The sequence below is a fragment of the Oncorhynchus clarkii genome, chromosome 3 (genome assembly GCF_045791955.1).
Source record: "Oncorhynchus clarkii lewisi isolate Uvic-CL-2024 chromosome 3, UVic_Ocla_1.0, whole genome shotgun sequence".
Classification (NCBI taxonomy): Eukaryota; Metazoa; Chordata; class Actinopteri; order Salmoniformes; family Salmonidae; genus Oncorhynchus; species Oncorhynchus clarkii.
Genome location: NC_092149.1, coordinates 17,618,808 through 17,637,165, shown reverse-complemented (window position 1 = coordinate 17,637,165; position 18,358 = coordinate 17,618,808). Strand labels below are relative to the sequence as shown.

At 46.2% G+C, this 18,358-nt stretch overlaps 1 protein-coding gene across 5 annotated transcripts in view; it reads right to left on the bottom strand.

Moving 5' to 3' along the window:
• LOC139389757 (multiple epidermal growth factor-like domains protein 8) overlaps positions 1 to 18,358 on the bottom strand; it is a 37,901-nt gene that overhangs the window by 7,280 nt on the left and 12,263 nt on the right. For all 5 annotated transcript variants that reach the window (XM_071136727.1, XM_071136704.1, XM_071136696.1 and 2 more), the window contains exons 17-41: positions 18,102 to 18,347; positions 17,869 to 17,987; positions 17,620 to 17,751; positions 17,243 to 17,440; positions 16,767 to 17,006; positions 16,427 to 16,611; positions 14,029 to 14,242; positions 13,533 to 13,776; positions 13,283 to 13,415; positions 12,904 to 13,154; positions 12,626 to 12,736; positions 11,404 to 11,522; positions 10,967 to 11,204; positions 10,618 to 10,789; positions 10,177 to 10,340; positions 9,864 to 9,999; positions 9,537 to 9,768; positions 9,235 to 9,361; positions 8,938 to 9,154; positions 8,599 to 8,813; positions 8,257 to 8,452; positions 6,270 to 6,438; positions 4,981 to 5,173; positions 4,605 to 4,775; positions 4,129 to 4,259 (exon numbers count right to left, since the gene is read on the bottom strand). In XM_071136727.1, coding sequence (XP_070992828.1) covers positions 4,129 to 4,259; positions 4,605 to 4,775; positions 4,981 to 5,173; positions 6,270 to 6,438; positions 8,257 to 8,452; positions 8,599 to 8,813; positions 8,938 to 9,154; positions 9,235 to 9,361; positions 9,537 to 9,768; positions 9,864 to 9,999; positions 10,177 to 10,340; positions 10,618 to 10,789; positions 10,967 to 11,204; positions 11,404 to 11,522; positions 12,626 to 12,736; positions 12,904 to 13,154; positions 13,283 to 13,415; positions 13,533 to 13,776; positions 14,029 to 14,242; positions 16,427 to 16,611; positions 16,767 to 17,006; positions 17,243 to 17,440; positions 17,620 to 17,751; positions 17,869 to 17,987; positions 18,102 to 18,347 — 4,553 coding nt within the window. The remainder of the gene's footprint in view (positions 1 to 4,128; positions 4,260 to 4,604; positions 4,776 to 4,980; positions 5,174 to 6,269; positions 6,439 to 8,256; positions 8,453 to 8,598; positions 8,814 to 8,937; positions 9,155 to 9,234; positions 9,362 to 9,536; positions 9,769 to 9,863; positions 10,000 to 10,176; positions 10,341 to 10,617; positions 10,790 to 10,966; positions 11,205 to 11,403; positions 11,523 to 12,625; positions 12,737 to 12,903; positions 13,155 to 13,282; positions 13,416 to 13,532; positions 13,777 to 14,028; positions 14,243 to 16,426; positions 16,612 to 16,766; positions 17,007 to 17,242; positions 17,441 to 17,619; positions 17,752 to 17,868; positions 17,988 to 18,101; positions 18,348 to 18,358) is intronic.

The following is an 18,358-nucleotide window of genomic DNA, read 5'->3' as shown; positions in this document are numbered from 1 at the left end:
GCCTGCTGTCCAGGACCTCTACAGCAGGCAGTATCAGAGGAAGGCCCTAAAAATTGTAAAAGACCCCAGCCATAGACACACTGTTCTCTCTACTACTGTAAGGCAAGCTGTACCAAAGTGCCAAGTCTAGGACCAAAAGACTTCCCAACAGTTTTTACCCCCAAGCCATAAGACTCCTGAAAAGGTAATCAAATGGCTACCTGGACTATTTGCATATTGTGCCCCTCCCCAGCCCCTCTTTTACGCTGCTGCTATCATATATGCATAGTCACTTTAACTATACATTCATTCATGTACATACTACCTCAAATCAGCCCGACTAACCGGTGCCCCCGCACATTGGCTACCCGGACTATCTGATTTGTGTCCCACCACCCGCCAACCCCTCTTTTACGCTACTGCTACTCTCTGTTTATCATATATGCAGTCACTTTAACCATACCTACATGTACAGTGGGGCAAAAAAGTATTTAGTCAGCCACCAATTGTGCAAGTTCTCCCACTTAAAAAGATGAGGCCTGTAATTTTCATCATAGGTACACTTCAAATATGACAGACAAAATGAGAAAAAAAAATCCAGAAAAATTCATTGTAGGATTTTTAATGAATTTATTTGCAAATTATGGTGGAAAAGAAGTATTTGGTCACCTACAAACAAGCAAGATTTCTGTCTCTCACAGACCTGTAACCTCTTCTTTAAGAGTCTCCTCTGTCCTCCACTCGTTACCTGTATGAATGGTACCTGTTTGAACTTGTTATCAGTATAAAAGACACCTGTCCACAACCTCAAACAGTCACACTCCAAACTCCACTATGGCCAAGACCAAAGAGCTGTCAAAGGACACCAGAAACAAAATTGTAGACCTGCAACAGGCTGGGAAGACTGAATCTGCAATAGGTAAGCAGCTTGGTTTGAAGAAATCAACTGTGGGAGCAATTATTAGGAAATGGAAGACATACAAGACCACTGATAATCTCCCTCGATCTGGGGCTCCACGCAAGATCTCACCCCGTGGGGTCAAAATGATCACAAGAACGGTGAGCAAAAATCCCAGAACCACACGGGGGGACCTAGTGAATGACCTGCAGAGAGCTGGGACCAGCCAGTACATGTCCAGGCCCGTCTGAAGTTTGCTAGAAAGCATTTGGATGATCCAGAAGAAGATTGGGAGAATGTCATATGCTCAGATGAAACCAAAATATAACTTTTTGGTAAAAACTCAAATCGTCGTGTTTGAAGGACAAAGAATGCTGAGTTGCATCCAAAGAACACCATACCTACTGTGAAGCATGGGGGTGGAAACATCATGCTTTGGGGCTGTTTTTCTGCAAGGGGACCAGGACGACTGATCCGTGTAAAGGAAAGAAGGAATGGGGCCATGTATCGTGTATCCATCAGCAAGGGCATTGAAGATGAAACGTGGCTGGGTCTTTCAGCATGACAATGATCCCAAACACACCGCCCGGGCAACGAAGGAGTGGCTTCGTAAGAAGCATTTCAAGGTCCTGGAGTGGCCTAGCCAGTCTCCAGATCTCAACCCCATAGAAAATCTTTGGAGGGAGTTGAAAGTCCGTGTTGCCCAGCAACAGCCCCAAAACATCACTGCTCTAGAGGAGAACTGCATGGAGGAATGGGCCAAAATACCAGCAACAGTGTGTGAAAACCTTGTGAAGACTTACAGAAAACATTTGACCTCTGTCATTGCCAACAAAGGGTATATAACAAAGTATTGAGATAAACTTTTGTTATTGACCAAATACTTATTTTCCACCATAATTTGCAAAAACATTCATTAAAAATCCTACAATGTGATTTTCTGGATTTTTTCTTCTCATTTTGTCTGTCATAGTTGAAGAGTACCTATGATGAAAATTACAGGCCTCTCATTTTTTTTAAGTGGGAGAACTTGCACAATTGGTGGCTGACTAAATACTTTTTTGCCCCACTGTACATACTACCTCAATCAGCCCGACTAACCGGTGCCTGTATATAGCCTTGCTGCTATTATAGCCTTGCTACTATTATTTTTCACTGTTTTTTTTACCGTTGTTTTTATTTCTTCACTTATCTATTGTTCACCTAATACCTTTTTTTACTTAGAAATTGCATTGTTGTTTAGAGCCTGTAAGTAAGCATTTCACTGTAATACCTGTTGTATTCGGTGCATGTGACAAATAAACTGATTTGATTCGGATGGGTGTGAACACCAAAATATGGCTCCATGTCCCTTTCATCCATTAAGCAGTGGTGTAAAGTACTGAAGTACTACTTAAGTATTTTTTTGTGGCATCTGTATTTTTCTTTACTATTTATATTTTTGACAACTTTTACATTCCTAAAGAAAATGTACTTTTACACCTTACATTTTCCCCGACACTCAAAAGTACTCGTTACATTTTGAATGCTTAGCAGTACACAAAAATGGTCAAATTTCGCACACTAAACAGAGAACATCTCTGGTCATCCCTACTGCCTCTGATCGGACAGACTCACTAAACAGAGAACATCCCTGGTCATCCCTACTGCCTCTGATCGAACAGACTCACTATACAGAGAACATCTCTGGTCATCCCTACTGCCTCTGATCGGACAGACTCACTAAACAGAGAACATCTCTGGTCATCCCTACTGCCTCTGATCGGACAGACTCACTAAACAGAGAACATCTCTGATCATCCCTACTGCCTCTGATCGGACAGACTCACTAAACAGAGAACATCTCTGGTCATCCCTACTGCCTCTGATCGGACAGACTCACTAAACAGAGAACATCTCTGATCATCCCTACTGCCTCTGATCGGACAGACTCACTAAACAGAGAACATCTCTGGTCATCCCTACTGCCTCTGATCGGACAGACTCACTAAACAGAGAACATCTCTGGTCATCCCTACTGCCTCTGATCGGACAGACTCACTAAACAGAGAACATCTCTGATCATCCCTACTGCCTCTGATCGGACAGACTCACTAAACAGAGAACATCTCTGGTCATCCCTACTGCCTCTGATCGGACAGACTCACTATACAGAGAACATCTCTGATCATCCCTACTGCCTCTGATCGGACAGACTCACTAAACAGAGAACATCTCTGGTCATCCCTACTGCCTCTGATCGGACAGACTCACTAAACAGAGAACATCTCTGATCATCCCTACTGCCTCTGATCGGACAGACTCACTAAACAGAGAACATCTCTGGTCATCCCTACTGCCTCTGATCGGACAGACTCACTATACAGAGAACATCTCTGATCATCCCTACTGCCTCTGATCGGACAGACTCACTAAACAGAGAACATCTCTGGTCATCCCTACTGCCTCTGATCGGACAGACTCACTAAACAGAGAACATCTCTGGTCATCCCTACTGCCTCTGATCGGACAGACTCACTAAACAGAGAACATCTCTGATCATCCCTACTGCCTCTGATCGGACAGACTCACTAAACAGAGAACATCTCTGGTCATCCCTACTGCCTCTGATCGGACAGACTCACTATACAGAGAACATCTCTGATCATCCCTACTGCCTCTGATCGGACAGACTCACTAAACAGAGAACATCTCTGGTCATCCCTACTGCCTCTGATCGGACAGACTCACTAAACAGAGAACATCTCTGATCATCCCTACTGCCTCTGATCGGACAGACTCACTAAACAGAGAACATCTCTGGTCATCCCTACTGCCTCTGATCGGACAGACTCACTAAACAGAGAACATCTCTGATCATCCCTACTGCCTCTGATCGGACAGACTCACTAAACACAAATGCTTTTTTAAATGATGTCAGTGTTGGAGTGTGAACCTGGCTATCCGTAAATAAAAGAAAAAAAGAAAATTGTGCCACCTGGTTTGCTTAATATAAGAAATGTTAACTTATTCATACTTTTGATAATCAAGTATATTTTAGCAAGCACATTTACTGTTGATACTTAAGTATATTTAAAACCAAATACTTTTACTCAAGTAGTATTTTACTGGGCGACTTTCACTTTTACTCGAGTCATTTTCTATTAAGATATCTATACTTTTACTCAAGTATGAGATTTTTGTACTTTTTCCACCACTGATTACAAGTGAATTAGATGTGGCTAGTTCATTTTAAAGGAATCACTACTCACTTGTCACAGTTCCCCTGCAATAGGAAGTAGCCGCTGAGGCAGCTCTCACACTTGTCCCCCACGCTGTTGTTCTGGCAGCTCACACAAACCGCTGAGTCCTCTGTAGGACCCTCCGACACCCACTGAACAATCTGATAAAGGAGAGGGAGTTCAACAAGAGAATTGCAGTTAAATGACATCCAAGGTGGTATACCCGTTCCTACACAGTGAGTTTCTGGCTTGCACATAAATCTCTTTAATTACTTGTTACTTTTATTTCTTATCCATATTTTTTTTAAACTGCATTGTTGTTTAGGGGCTCGTAAGTAAGCATTTCACTGTAAGGTCCACACCTGTTGTATTCGGCACATGTGACTAATAAAATTTGATATGACCACAAAAGATGTTGTTGATCAGATCCAAAGTAATCCATGAATAAACTCGAAGCAAGTTGGAAAGAACATATAAAGAAGTAAAACAGACAGTGAGTCACTTACTCTGTCTGGGTCCAGAGGGTGGTCTTGGGGGTGGTCTAACGCCCTCTTGTGTTCGTCCCGGGACAGACACACTGCGCTGTTACCCCTGCAGAACTCCCGACAGGGGCGGCACGTCCCCCCGCCCACCGCCAACCCCACATACAGGGGCTTACACTTCTCACAGTGATCACCCTGGAACAGGAGAGAGAGAGAGCCACAAACATCCGTATATGATACACTGAATGAACTGAGAATCTGACCTGGGACCAGCACCAGTGTGTCACTAGTGTTTTGGCACTCAAGATACACACTGGGCTGTGACATACATAATCTTACAGTTGATGTGCTGAAATACTGGGTGTGTGTGTATATATGTGTGTGTGTCTGCCCCACTCACCATAGTGTTGTTTTTACACTCCAGACACTTGTCAGGCTCAGACACTCCTTTACAGTTGCTGTGTTTGTTACAGCGACACTGAGACGAGCAGTTGTCCCCCACAAAGCCAAAGTGACACTGACACACTCCCGGGGACACACAGGTCCCGTTGGCACAGCCCTGAGCACAGACTGGCTCACACTGGCCTGACGCACTGCAGAGAGGGAGTAGAGAGAAAGAGGAGAAACTTAAACAGATACTATGTATGTATGTATGTATGTATGTATGTGTATGTCTACTGAATTTGTAGCTCTGTTTGTTTCCAAGTTTTAATGTCACATGCACAAGTACAGTGAAATAACTTTCTTGCAAACTCAAAACCCAACAATGCAATAATCAATGTATTACTAGAAAAAAAGACGAGAAATAAGAAATATGAAATACACAAAGTAAGCACTAAGGATACTATATACAAGAAATATTTAGAAAGTCTGTTCCAATACCATATTTACATGTGCAGGGATACTGGAGTGATGGAGGTAGATATGTATAGGGATAAGGTGACTGACTAGGCAAAAGGATATAAGATAAACAGAGTAGCAGCAGCTTGTATGTGAGTGAGTGGGAGGGTGTGTAGAGTCAGTATAAATGTATGTGCATTTTATGTGTGAGAAGGCAGATGATGGTGTGTGTGTGTGTGTGTGTGTTGGAGTGACAGTGTGAGTGTGTAGGTCCCTGCGAGTGTGCTTAGAGACAGTGCAAATATTGAAATAGAATGTCAATAAAGATACAAGACAAACTCAGTCTGTGTAGCTATTCTGTTAGCTAATTATCAGGCTTATTGTTTGGGGATAGAAGCTGTTTAAGAGCCTGTTGGTGTCAGACTTGATGCATCGGTACCACTTGCTGTGCGGAAGCAGAGAGAATAGTCTATGGTTGGAGTCTAACAATTTTTCGGGCCTTCCTTCCACACCTCCTGATAAAGATGTCCTGGATGGCAGGGAGCTCGGTCCCAGTGATGTATTGGGCTGTCCGCACAACCCTTTGTAGTGCCATACGATCAAGGTCGGTGCTATTGCCATACCAAGCAGTGATGCAGCCAGTCAAGATGCTCTCAATGATACAGCTGTAGAACCTTCTCAGGATACTATGTATGTATACCAACTGAATATGTAGCTGTGTTTGCAGGACAGGTGGAGTGATAGTACTGATGATTGTGATGATGATGAGGTTGTGTGTGTATAGCTGTGGAGGTATCCAAGTGCTGCTACTTCTGCCGTTAATGATGATTGTGACGTGTGGCTTCCTACCGGCTGAGAACGTAGCCCTGCTTGCAGGTGCAGTGGTATCCCTGGGTCAGGTCATGGCAGTCCTGGGTGATGTTACAGTGGTGGTGGCCGTTGGCACACTCATCCTCCTCTGGGCAGTGGAGAAAGGACCAGCTGCTGTTTCCCTGGGGACACACTCCCTCACTCACACCTGACACACACGGGGGGAATGTCGGACAATAAAGTTGTATTCTATAAAGCTCATATTTTATTCTCTCTCTCTCATATATATATATATATATACATACACACACACAGTGCCTTGCGAAAGTATTCGGCCCCCTTGAACTTTGCGACCTTTTGCCACATTTCAGGCTTCAAACATAAAGATATAAAACTGTATTTTTTTGTGAAGAATCAACAACAAGTGGGACACAATCATGAAGTGGAACGACATTTATTGGATATTTCAAACTTTTTTAACAAATCAAAAACTGAAAAATTGGGCGTGCAAAATTATTCAGCCCCCTTAAGTTAATACTTTGTAGCGCCACCTTTTGCTGCGATTACAGCTGTAAGTCGCTTGGGGTATGTCTCTATCAGTTTTGCACATCGAGAGACTGAATTTTTTTCCCCATTCCTCCTTGCAAAACAGCTCGAGCTCAGTGAGGTTGGATGGAGAGCATTTGTGAACAGCAGTTTTCAGTTCTTTCCACAGATTCTCGATTGGATTCAGGTCTGGACTTTGACTTGGCCATTCTAACACCTGGATATGTTTATTTTTGAACCATTCCATTGTAGATTTTGCTTTATGTTTTGGATCATTGTCTTGTTGGAAGACAAATCTCCGTCCCAGTCTCAGGTCTTTTGCAGACTCCATCAGGTTTTCTTCCAGAATGGTCCTGTATTTGGCTCCATCCATCTTCCCATCAATTTTAACCATCTTCCCTGTCCCTGCTGAAGAAAAGCAGGCCCAAACCATGATGCTGCCACCACCATGTTTGACAGTGGGGATGGTGTGTTCAGCTGTGTTGCTTTCACGCTAAACATAACGTTTTGCATTGTTGCCAAAAAATTCAATTTTGGTTTCATCTGACCAGAGCACCTTCTTCCACATGTTTGGTGTGTCTCCCAGGTGGCTTGTGGCAAACTTTAAACAACACTTTTTATGGATATCTTTAAGAAATGGCTTTCTTCTTGCCACTCTTCCATAAAGGCCAGATTTGTGCAATATACGACTGATTGTTGTCCTATGGACAGAGTCTCCCACCTCAGCTGTAGATCTCTGCAGTTCATCCAGAGTGATCATGGGCCTCTTGGCTGCATCTCTGATCAGTCTTCTCCTTGTATGAGCTGAAAGTTTAGAGGGACGGCCAGGTCTTGGTAGATTTGCAGTGGTCTGATACTCCTTCCATTTCAATATTATCACTTGCACAGTGCACCTTGGGATGTTTAAAGCTTGGGAAATATTTTTGTATCCAAATCCGGCTTTAAACTTCTTCACAACAGTATCTCGGACCTGCCTGGTATGTTCCTTGTTCTTCATGATGCTCTCTGCACTTTTAACGGACCTCTGAGACTATCACAGTGCAGGTGCATTTATACGGAGACTTGATTACACACAGGTGGATTGTATTTATCATCATTAGTCATTTAGGTCAACATTGGATCATTCAGAGATCCTCACTGAACTTCTGGAGAGAGTTTGCTGCACTGAAAGTAAAGGGGCTAAATAATTTTGCACGCCCAATTTTTCAGTTTTTGATTTGTTAAAAATATCCAATAAATGTCGTTCCACTTCATGATTGTGCCCCACTTGTTGTTGATTCTTCACAAAAAAATACAGTTTTATATCTTTATGTTTGAAGCCTGAAATGTGGCAAAAGGTCGCAAAGTTCAAGGGGGCCGAATACTTTCGCAAGGCACTGTATATATATACACACACACACACACACACACAGGATGAGGATCTATTATTCTATCCTATAAAAGGATATTCTCAATATCTACTTAATTCTGTTCCCCTCACCGTCGAGGCCTCCCTGCTGGCAGAGTCCAGCCCCGTTGCCCCCCCGGGCAGCACACCAGCCACACTGGGGCCAGGCGATGCATTGAGAGCACTGGGTGAGCTGAGCGCACTGGGGGGAGCAGGAGTCCCCACCAGACAGCAGACGACCACACTGACCCGCCTCACAGCGAAGAGGCACGAAGGACGGACTCACACACTGGATGAGAGGAGAGGGGGAAAGGAGGCCAGAAATATAGTATTGTTCATTTTTTTAAGCTACAATGTAGAAATATATTTTTTGCAAAACATTGACACAGATATGGCCCTACCCCGCCACCCACACACAGTCTGTCTCCGTCTTACCTGCTGCAGTGCCATGCTCCACACACAGTGCTGCCAGCCCCCGTCTGAGCCCCGGGAGCCCAGGCAGAGGTTGCAGGTGCTGAGGTGGTGGCAGGGGGGCGGGCAGGGCAGAGGAGGGGAGGACTCCACCTGCATGGGGGACACGTTGAGCAGGGCGTAGCTGAAGCACGTCCAGTCGTAGGTGGGGTTCACACTCAGGATGCGCCTGGTCTCGCCTGGGGGAACCGCAACACAAGTTGTAAGAGAGTAGTTCTCAGTTATTCCAGCCACAACTTAGTCTAGTGGTCTACCATAGACTCCTGTCCCTAGCAATAGAAGGTGAATGGAGGTGTCTCTCACCGGTGCGTTTGAACTGGCGTGTCCACATGCACTTCCCTGAGGCGGTGCACTTGGGGCAGTCGGAGGCCTCACAGCTGGTCTCAGTACAGTTGCTGGACAGGAAGATCTCTCTCTGGTTGATCCTGCAGTCGTGTTCTGAGGTGCAGCTGACTGTACTGCTGATGCATGCTCCCTCTGGACAGTTGGTGCACCACTTACACTGCAGAGCAGACTGGGACTGACAGAGAAGGGAGGTTAGTGTGTGTGTGTGTGTACTGTCTGAGCTGATGTTTGTGTGCATTTGCATGTGTGTATTACCTGTGAGGGGCTAGAGAAGGTCCTGGGGTGGCGTGCCAGACACTCGCTGCAGGTCTTCAGTCTGCGACACTGGTCTGGTAGACGAGGGGTGGGGGAGCAGGGAGACTGACCAATGGAACAGCCCAGTCTGAGAGACAGGGACAACACACCATAAAGAGGGAGAGAAGGGATAGTTTGTCACTAATTCTGAGAGGAAAGAATAAACATGATTACACAAAGTGACAACCCCAAGAAACACCTCCAAAATAAAAGACAGTCACAACTTGGAAACAACATAATTCCCATGATAACCATAGTTTTACCTCTCAGCAGTATCAGAGGCGGCGCAGGTACCCCTGCACCAGACACAGCTGCCTGTGGTGGTGTTGCAGGCCTCGGGCGTGGGCAGCAAGGCACAGGGGTCAGAGGGAAGGGTCAGGGTGAGAAGACGCCCCAGAGTGACCCCGTTGAACCCCCCAGAGAGGAACAGCCGCCCACCCCAGCCCACCATGGCCAGAGACACTGAACGGTTAACCGGCTCGCCCACCGCCGAGTCTGAGCGAGAGGAAGGATAATCTCCACATCATCATCAAACTGAGCATATACGCAGTGTTTTGGCTAGCCACATGTAGTGTCAGTCACACAGTTACCTGGCTGTATCCAGGTGTTACAGTTGATCTGGTACAGAGACACTGTGTTGCTGTAGTCCTCCACTCCTGTCCTCCCTCCCACGATCACCATGGTGTCTTTTATCAGGGCTGCAGCGTGGAAGAAACGGGACAGGGGCTGGGGAGAGAGAGGGAGAAAGAGAAAGAAAGTGAGAGAGGGAGAAAGAAAAAATAACGTGTTAATATAAGAAAAATTGTTAAGATATAATGATGATGTCATCAATTAAGACCAGCCTGGGAACATGTAAAAGCTGTTTAAATACCGGTTAGCTAGTTAAGCCGTGGTTGTACCTACCTTATTCCCCTGTGAGGGGACCAGTAGGGACCAGGTGAGGTTGGCATAATAGAGACTGTAGAGCTCTCCTGAGGGCTCCACTGTCTCCACATGGAAGCGGTAGCCTCCGAACACGTACACGGCGTCCGTCTGCTCGTGGTACACAGCCGAGTGGCCATACAGACCTGAAGAGAGGGTAGGACACACAGGAGTCAGTCAAGAGACAACACGGGAGGGTTAAGGGTTAATCAACAGACTGGTAAATTATGCAACATCATAAGGGACAGCAGTTTACAGTTCATGGTGTCAGAAATAACTCTTTGCTCCAACCATAATGGATGCACCTCAATCTTTATACTCTATGCCTACTTAGTGGGAGGGGTTCCACGAAAGCTGAGTAGGGACTTTCCAGATTGGCAGGTACTAAGTGAGTTAATGAGTGCAGGTGGAGGTCCTTCTGACCTGTAGGAGGTGTGCCAGTGTGGGGGGCGACGGTCCAGTTGCCAGAGTGGATGTTGAACTCCAGCAGGTGATGGTTGAAGCCGTTCTCTGGAGAGTAACCTCCGATGAGCAGCATAGAGGAGTCCCGACGCACCGTTAGAGTATGACCTGCCACCGGTGGCAGCACTGAGCTCTGTGGGGGAAGAGGACACAGACTAATTGGTTACATAGAAGTCTATAGTAAATTGAATTGTGCGGTGTAGGCTGACAGTTAACTACCAATATTTTATGTTTAGTGTTTTTTTGTTCCTATATTTTCCCAAGTAATGCAAGATGGTGGATAACTAAAACTAAACAAACCAACTCTGACCTTGTGCTGTCTCCACACCAGACTGCTGAGGTTGAGGCTCCACGTGTCCATGGCGACGCCCTTCTGCGTGACACCGCCCACCACCAGCATGAGGTTGTGAGTGGCTCCCTGGGCGTCAGAGAGAGGCTCATGACTGGCCAGGAGGGCAGAGGCGTGGTGGTAGCGGGGGCTGGGGGTGGAGCCTTCCTCCACTGAACTGGTCAGCATCTGAGTCCAGCGCCGCTCCAACACAGAGTACCTGAACCCACCAATCAACACAGAGAAATGACATGAACCCACCAATCAACACAGAGAGGGAAGAAAGACAGAGAAACTAACTGATTTGAGTTACTGGTCATTTCAAACAATTACAACAACAAAAAAAATGCTGTTTCATAAAAGGCATCTTTAAATGAACGCTAATAAAAACACAGCCATTAAAAAGTCATCCCCCCCACCTGTAGACGTTTCCCAGGATGCCCTCTGAGAGAGAGAGGCCTCCATACATCCAGAGGTTCCCCTGGGGCCCAGACACTAGAGAATGGCCCATCCGGTGGAGAAACCTGTGGGCCTGGTTCTGTGGAGGGAGGGGGAAGTTTAACCTCTTGAGTGTAGGGGGCAGTATTTTGATGTTTGGATGAAAAACATACCCAAACATACCCTATTTCTCAGGCCCAGAATCTAGAATATGCAAATAATTGTCAGATTAGGATAGAAAACACTCTAAAGTTTCCAAAACTGTCAAAATATTGTCTGTGAGTATAACAGAACTGATATTGCAGGCGAAAACCTGAGGAAATTCCACCCAGGAAGTGATGTTTTTCCTGAAACCTCTCTGATCCATTGCATGCCTTCCCTCCATTTAAATGGATATCAGCCAGATTCATTTTCCTATGGCTTCCACATGGTGTGAACAGTCTTTAGACATGGTTTCAGGCTTTTATTCAGAAAAATTAGCGAAAAAGATCACTTCGCGTCATTGGATGGCTGGGTGCCAGCAGAGTTTTGCATGCATGAGCAGCTTGGAGCAGATATTTTCTCTCTCACTCCTATAGAAAAAGCTACGGTCCGGTTGAAATATGATCGATTATTTATTGTAAAAACAACCTGAGGATTGATTATAAAAAATGTTTGACATGTTTCTACGAACTTTACGGATACTATTTGGAATTTGTGTCTGCCCTGTCGTGACCGCTCGAGCCTGTGGATTTCTGAACATAACACGCCAACCAAATGGAGGTATTTCGGATTTTAAAATAATCTTTATGGAACAAAAATAACATTTTTTGTGTAACTGGAAGTCTCGTGAGTGCAAAAAACCCGAAGATCAAAGGTAAGCGATTAATTTTATTGCTTTTCGGACTTTCGTGACCAATCTACTTTGGTGCTAGCTGTTTGTAATGTTTTGTCTGCTGAGAGAGATGTCCTTGGATAGCTTTCGCCGAAAAGCTTTTTTGAAATCTGACACGCCAGGTGGATTAACAACAAGCTAAGCTGTGTTTTGCTATATTGCACTTGTGATTTCATGAAAATTAAATATTTTCAGTAATTTAATTTGACGCCATGCAATTCAGAGGATGTTGACGAAAATGATCCCGCTAACAGGATGGGTGCGCCAAGAAGTTAACACTGTGACACTGTGGTGGGAGTGTTTTTATATATGTGTGTCCTGGTTCTTACCGCTGTGAGCTGTGTGTCCAGTAGGGTTTCCCAAACTAGGCTGCTGGAGTCCAGAGGGGTGGAGCAGTCAGAGCCGCCCCAACCGTCTGCACACACACACACTCCCAGAGACTAAAACGTACACATAGAGAGAGAGAGGGTTAACATTAGAGACACACAAGAGACTGCAATATATAGGAACAGGATAAACAAAGAGGAAAACATCAAAACACCAACAAAACAACAATGAGCATTCAAACTGTCTTGCAGTAACAGTGCTAGTGTTCAGTCCCTCTCACCAAGTTACAGGAGCCTCGGCCCTCTGCTAGCCCACAGCCCTCGGGACAGAGGGGCCTGTCGCAGTACGGTCCCCCATACCCCTGAGTACACTGGCACAGCCCCTCGCTGCACTGCGCCCCTCCCTGGCATACGGGTGACCCATCCTCCCCCGCCTCAGAAACCTGGCGACAACGCCGCACCCAGAAGGAGGCGTTGAAACCCTGAGGGCGGTCGGACGAGACGTTGGCCTCAAAGTACACAGAAATCACACCTGGGAGAGAAAAACAGAGGGATCAGAGAGGGAATCTTTCAATACTACTCATGATATTTACAGTCAGAAAATAAGTAGGAGAAAAACTTTATTTTAAAACTTTTAAAAAAATGACTAGAAGTTTTAACCTGAAGTGGCCTCTACTGTAATTGGCTGAGTCCGGGTCGTCCCACAGAACGCGCCAATCAGGTTGTGGTCCGAGTGCACCACCCCGTTGCTCAAGAAACGAGGCAGGCCATCAAACACGTAAACGTAGGAGCTCTGTGTGTGAGAGACAGAAAATACATCTCAGGCCATGGGAATGCTGGTGGCTCTGTTCACTACAGCACAATAAACATCAGTCTGTGTTGTAGGAGTTAGTGTGTAGTTAGTACTCACAGCGCACTGTGTGTAGGAGTCTGGGTGCAGGGTGAGAGCCACAGGAGGGCACAGCTCGCCCGGCTCACAGGGGACCAAGTGCTCAGAGACAGACAGGACCCACAGACAGTGGGAGAGTCCCCCCTTCCCGCCGACGCCCCCTCGCCACCCCAGGGAGGACGAGATGGGGAGTTCAGAGAGGGGTGACTGGTGGGACAGGATCACAGAGCGCCCCTGACACTGACGGAAACAGGTGCCATTATTCCTGAGGAAGAGAGAGTTGTATAAGTGATATGCATTAAGTGAGAGAAATTCAAACATTCAAATGTATAGTGAAGCAGGTTCTTAATTACAGAGCACATAGCAACTAGTTGCTGATGCACAGTACACATACTGTTCTATAAAACAGATCAGTTACAGAATGCCTATTATTTTCCCCTTGTAATGCTGCAAAACTAATTTCCTCACTGGGGATAATAAATCCATCCATCCAGAGTCCATTGTCTGTCCCACTCACCTGGGGTCTCCGTAATATCCAGGCAAGCAGGATTCACAGTGTGGTCCCTGGGTGTGGTGTGTGCAGTAGCATTGGCCTGTCTGATTGTGGCAGTAGCCCAGGAGGGGGCCTCCATGGCCGTTACACTGGCAAGGCACACAGCCCCCGCCCCCGGCCAGCGCAGAACCAAAACTCCCTGGTCGACAGTGCTCACACTGGAGACCCATTGTCCAATCTGAGGAGAAGGGAGAACGGAGAGCACATTAACTAATTAGAGAAAGTTATAACTTTTGAAATTAATAAACTACAGTCGTGGCCAAAAGTTTTGAGAATGTGAAAATTTAAATGTGTCAAAGTATGCTGCCTCAGTTTGTATGATGGCAATTTGCATATACCTCAGAATGTTATGAAGACTGATCAGAGGAATTGCAATTAACTGCAAAGTCCCTCTTTGCCATGCAAATGAACTGAATCCCCCCCAAAAAATTCCACTGCATTTCAGCCCTGCCACAAAAGGACCAGCTGACATCATGTCAGTGATTCTCTCGTTAACACAGGTGTGAGTGTTGACGAGGACAAGGCTGGAGATCACTCTGTCATGCTGATTGAGTTCGAATAACAGACTGGAAGCTTCAAAAGGAGGGTGGTGCTTGGAATCATTGTTCTTCTTCTGCCAATCATGGTTACCTGCAAGGAAACACGTGCTGTCATCATTGCTTTGCACAAAAAGGAGTTCACAGGCAAGGATATTGCTGCCAGTAAGATTGCACCCAAATCTACCATTTATCAGATCATCAAGAACTTCAAGGAGAGCGGTTCAATTGTTGTGACGAAGGCTTCAGGGCGCCCAAGAAAGTCCAGCAAGCGCCAGGACCTTCTCCTAAAGTTGATTCAGCTGGGCACCACCAGTACAGAGCTTGCTCAGGAACGGCAGCAGGCAGAAGACTTTTGGAGCCACTTCTCTCCAGGAAAAACATCAGGGACAGACTGATATTCTGCAAAGGTATAGGGATTGGACTGCTGAGGGCTGGGGTGAAGTCATTTTCTCTGATGAATCCACTTTCTTATCGTTTGGGGCATCCGGAAAAAAAGCTTGTCCGGAGAAGACAAGGTGAGCGCTACCAACAGTCCCGTGTCATGCCAACAGTAAAGCATCCTGAGACCATTCATGTGTGGGGTTGCTTCTCAGCCAATTGGCTCACTTCCAATTTTGCTTAAGAACACAGCCATGAATAAAGAATGGTACCAACACATCCTCCTAGAGCAACTTCTCCCAACCATCCAGGAACATTATGGCGACGAACAATGCCTTTTCCAGCATGATGGAGCACCTTGCCATAAGGTAAAAGTGATAACGAAGTGGCTCGGGGAACAAAACATCGATATTTTGGGTCCATGGCCAGGAAACTCCCCAGACCTTAATCCCATTGAGAACTTGTGGTCAATCCTCAAGGGGCGGAAGGACAAACAAAAACCCACAAATTCTGACAAACTCCAAGCATTGATTATGCAAGAATTGGCTGCCATCAGTCAGGATGAGGCCCAGAAGTTAATTGACAGGACGCCAGGGTGGATTGCAGGGGTCTTGAAAAAGAAGGGTCAACACTGCAAATATTGAGTCTTTGCATCAACTTCATGTAATTGTCAATAAAAGCCTTTGACACTTATGAAATGCTTGTAATTATACTTCAGTATTTCATAGTAACATCTGATCAAAATATCTAAAGACACTGACGCAGCAAACTTTGTGGAAATTAATATTTGTGTCATTCTCTGTTATGAATTTGATGTATAATGACTAAATGATGTATACATTTAAAGTAATGATAGGACTATGTCTAACAGAATTCTACCCTGTCTCTGTATAATGATGAAGAATGTTTGTCCATAAGAAAAGAGGGACTGTTAGCAGGCAAGGAACTGTGGCAGACAACTTGTGACCACTGTGAAACTAATAACAGGGAAGGAAGTCTCCCCACCTAGGGAGGGGAGAAACCTTGGACTTGCAGTAGATTGTGTAACATGATTCCAAGCAGGATGTGATAAGCGATGTATGCGTAGGAGAAGACTTGTAAACTATATTGTCATTGTCTGAGAGGAGGGACATTTATGACGAAATGGGAGATATATAAACCAATGTACATGATGATTGGTAGAGCTCTCGTAAATAAACGTTGCTGACTATTGTAGACTGGCCTCTGTCTGTTTAATTTCAACAAGAATCTTACAAATTCTTGGTAGCAGACCGAGTAGTTTAATTGAAGTTCAGTTTATGAATATTGAGAACATAATTCTCTTAACATTCTCAAAACGTTTGGCCACGACTGTATATTTAGTTTTTCTGGTCATCTTGGAGTGTTGCTGTAATTTTTCCTTTTTTGGAAGGCTTAGAATGGGCTGATATTTATGTCTGTCTCACCCTGGCAGTGGTCACAGATGCCTGGGGCAGTGATACAGGTGCTGTGGAAGTTACAGCCACAGTCCACGTCACACTCCACCCCGCTCAGCACCAGTGTGGCTGGGTCAGATGTCCAGCCCAGGGAACACTCACACTCGAACCGCGGGCTGCCGCTGCACTGGCCCTCACGACACTCATTATAACAACTGGAGCAGAAAGAGAGAGGTCGGCTTTAGGAGAATAGAGTTATTCAGAGAACGAGACATAAAAGCTAGTGGAAGGGAAAAGGGCTTGTCATGATAGGGAGGATGAGAGGGAGAGAAAAAGAAAGAGCGGCAGGGAGTGAGAGAGAGAGGCTCACGTCTGGTTGCAGTGCAGGGTGCCATCCCCGGTGTAGCCCCTCTCACAGTGGCACTCAAAGGAGGTGGGGGTGTTGACACAGGTGGCGAAGGGGTGGCAGCTGTGGAGGCCCAGCCTGCATTCCTCCACATCAGGACAGCTGGGGTAGGACCAGACTGGGTCCCTCTCCCCCTCCTCCATGTGCTCCAGCTCCATCTCCATCTCCATGGGCCGCGGGGGGGCCAAGGTCTGGGGCTCAGGACTAGAGGGGGAGGAGGAATAACAAGGTTCAGCATTACATCCTAATGCAGAGGTGGTCTGGTATTGACATGGTAACTTCACAGGCAGGTCCAGTGTACGTAGGCATTAGTTACACTGGACCTGCTCAGATAATGATTTTTTCCATCACCACAGCCCGTTTTGTGGGCTTGTCCTCAGTTGAAGTCAAACCTGGGTAAGTAAGCATTTTGAAGTGTGGTAGTTTGCTGGTCATCATACCTGGTAGCCCGTACTTCATCCACAGCCACACTGCAGTTATACACAGAGGGGTCGTCCATCCCTCCCCAGTCTCCTCGTAGACACCTGCCGATGGTGGGGTTGTTGTAGTCTCCACACCAGCCGCACTGAAACGTCTGGAGACAGTCTGTACAGGTGACCAGAGCTGAGCATTGCTTACACTGGGGCACTGAGTGAACACTGGAGTGGGGGAGAGAGGGATGGAGGGAGGATTGGGGGAAGGAGGGAGAGGGAGAGAGAAAAGGTTATTGAACGTTGTTGGTACATAATAGATTCTAAATAGGAAAGAGAAATAAGATTAAACTTCCATTTTAAACTGCTGACTACAGGAGTTCAGCTCATTGGTTCTAATGGTTTACCTGTCATACCAGTCCCTGCACTCTCCGTAGGGATACTTGGTGAGGTAGGCAGCGAAGTAGAAGCAGGCCTGGGCCGACTCACACCACGCACACTGACTGGAGTTAGACAGACACTCTCCACACGTCCTCCTCCTGTTTACAGAGGTGGGGAAGGGGGAGAGAGAGAGAGAGGTGGAGAGAGTTACATAACCTAGAAGTAATTGCCCCAAGCAACATTATATTACGATGAGCCTGACAGTGGGTACTCACTGGTTGCAGACTTTAGGGCACCCCTCTGGGTCGCGAATGGATCCATCCAGTCTTCCCCGTCGGCTGCATTGGTAGTCACCCTTCTTGCTGGAGTTGATCTGCCACTCACAGTAGTGGTCCTGTCGGCCAAAGATCATAAAAGTCAAAGGTCTATAAGATCTATAAGGGGAGTATAAAAAATATTAAATGTTTTATGAAGCTAATGGCAGTGAGGTGTTCTGTATGTTAAATACCTGAGTGCAGGCGGAGCAGTCCCTGTACTCCTCACAGAGGGTGCATTGTGGCGGGGCCAGTAGCAGGTGGCGTTCCCCTCCCCCCTGGTCCTCCGGGCAGGGCTCCAGGTCAGGCAGTGCACGGAACAGACAGCGGCCCAGAGATGGGCACCAGCCACAGGACTGGTCTGACAGACATGCCAAGCAAGACTGGTACCCCGAGCAAGAGCCAGAACGGTACGGCTCCAAGAACAGGAAGGAAATCTCCTACAGAGAGA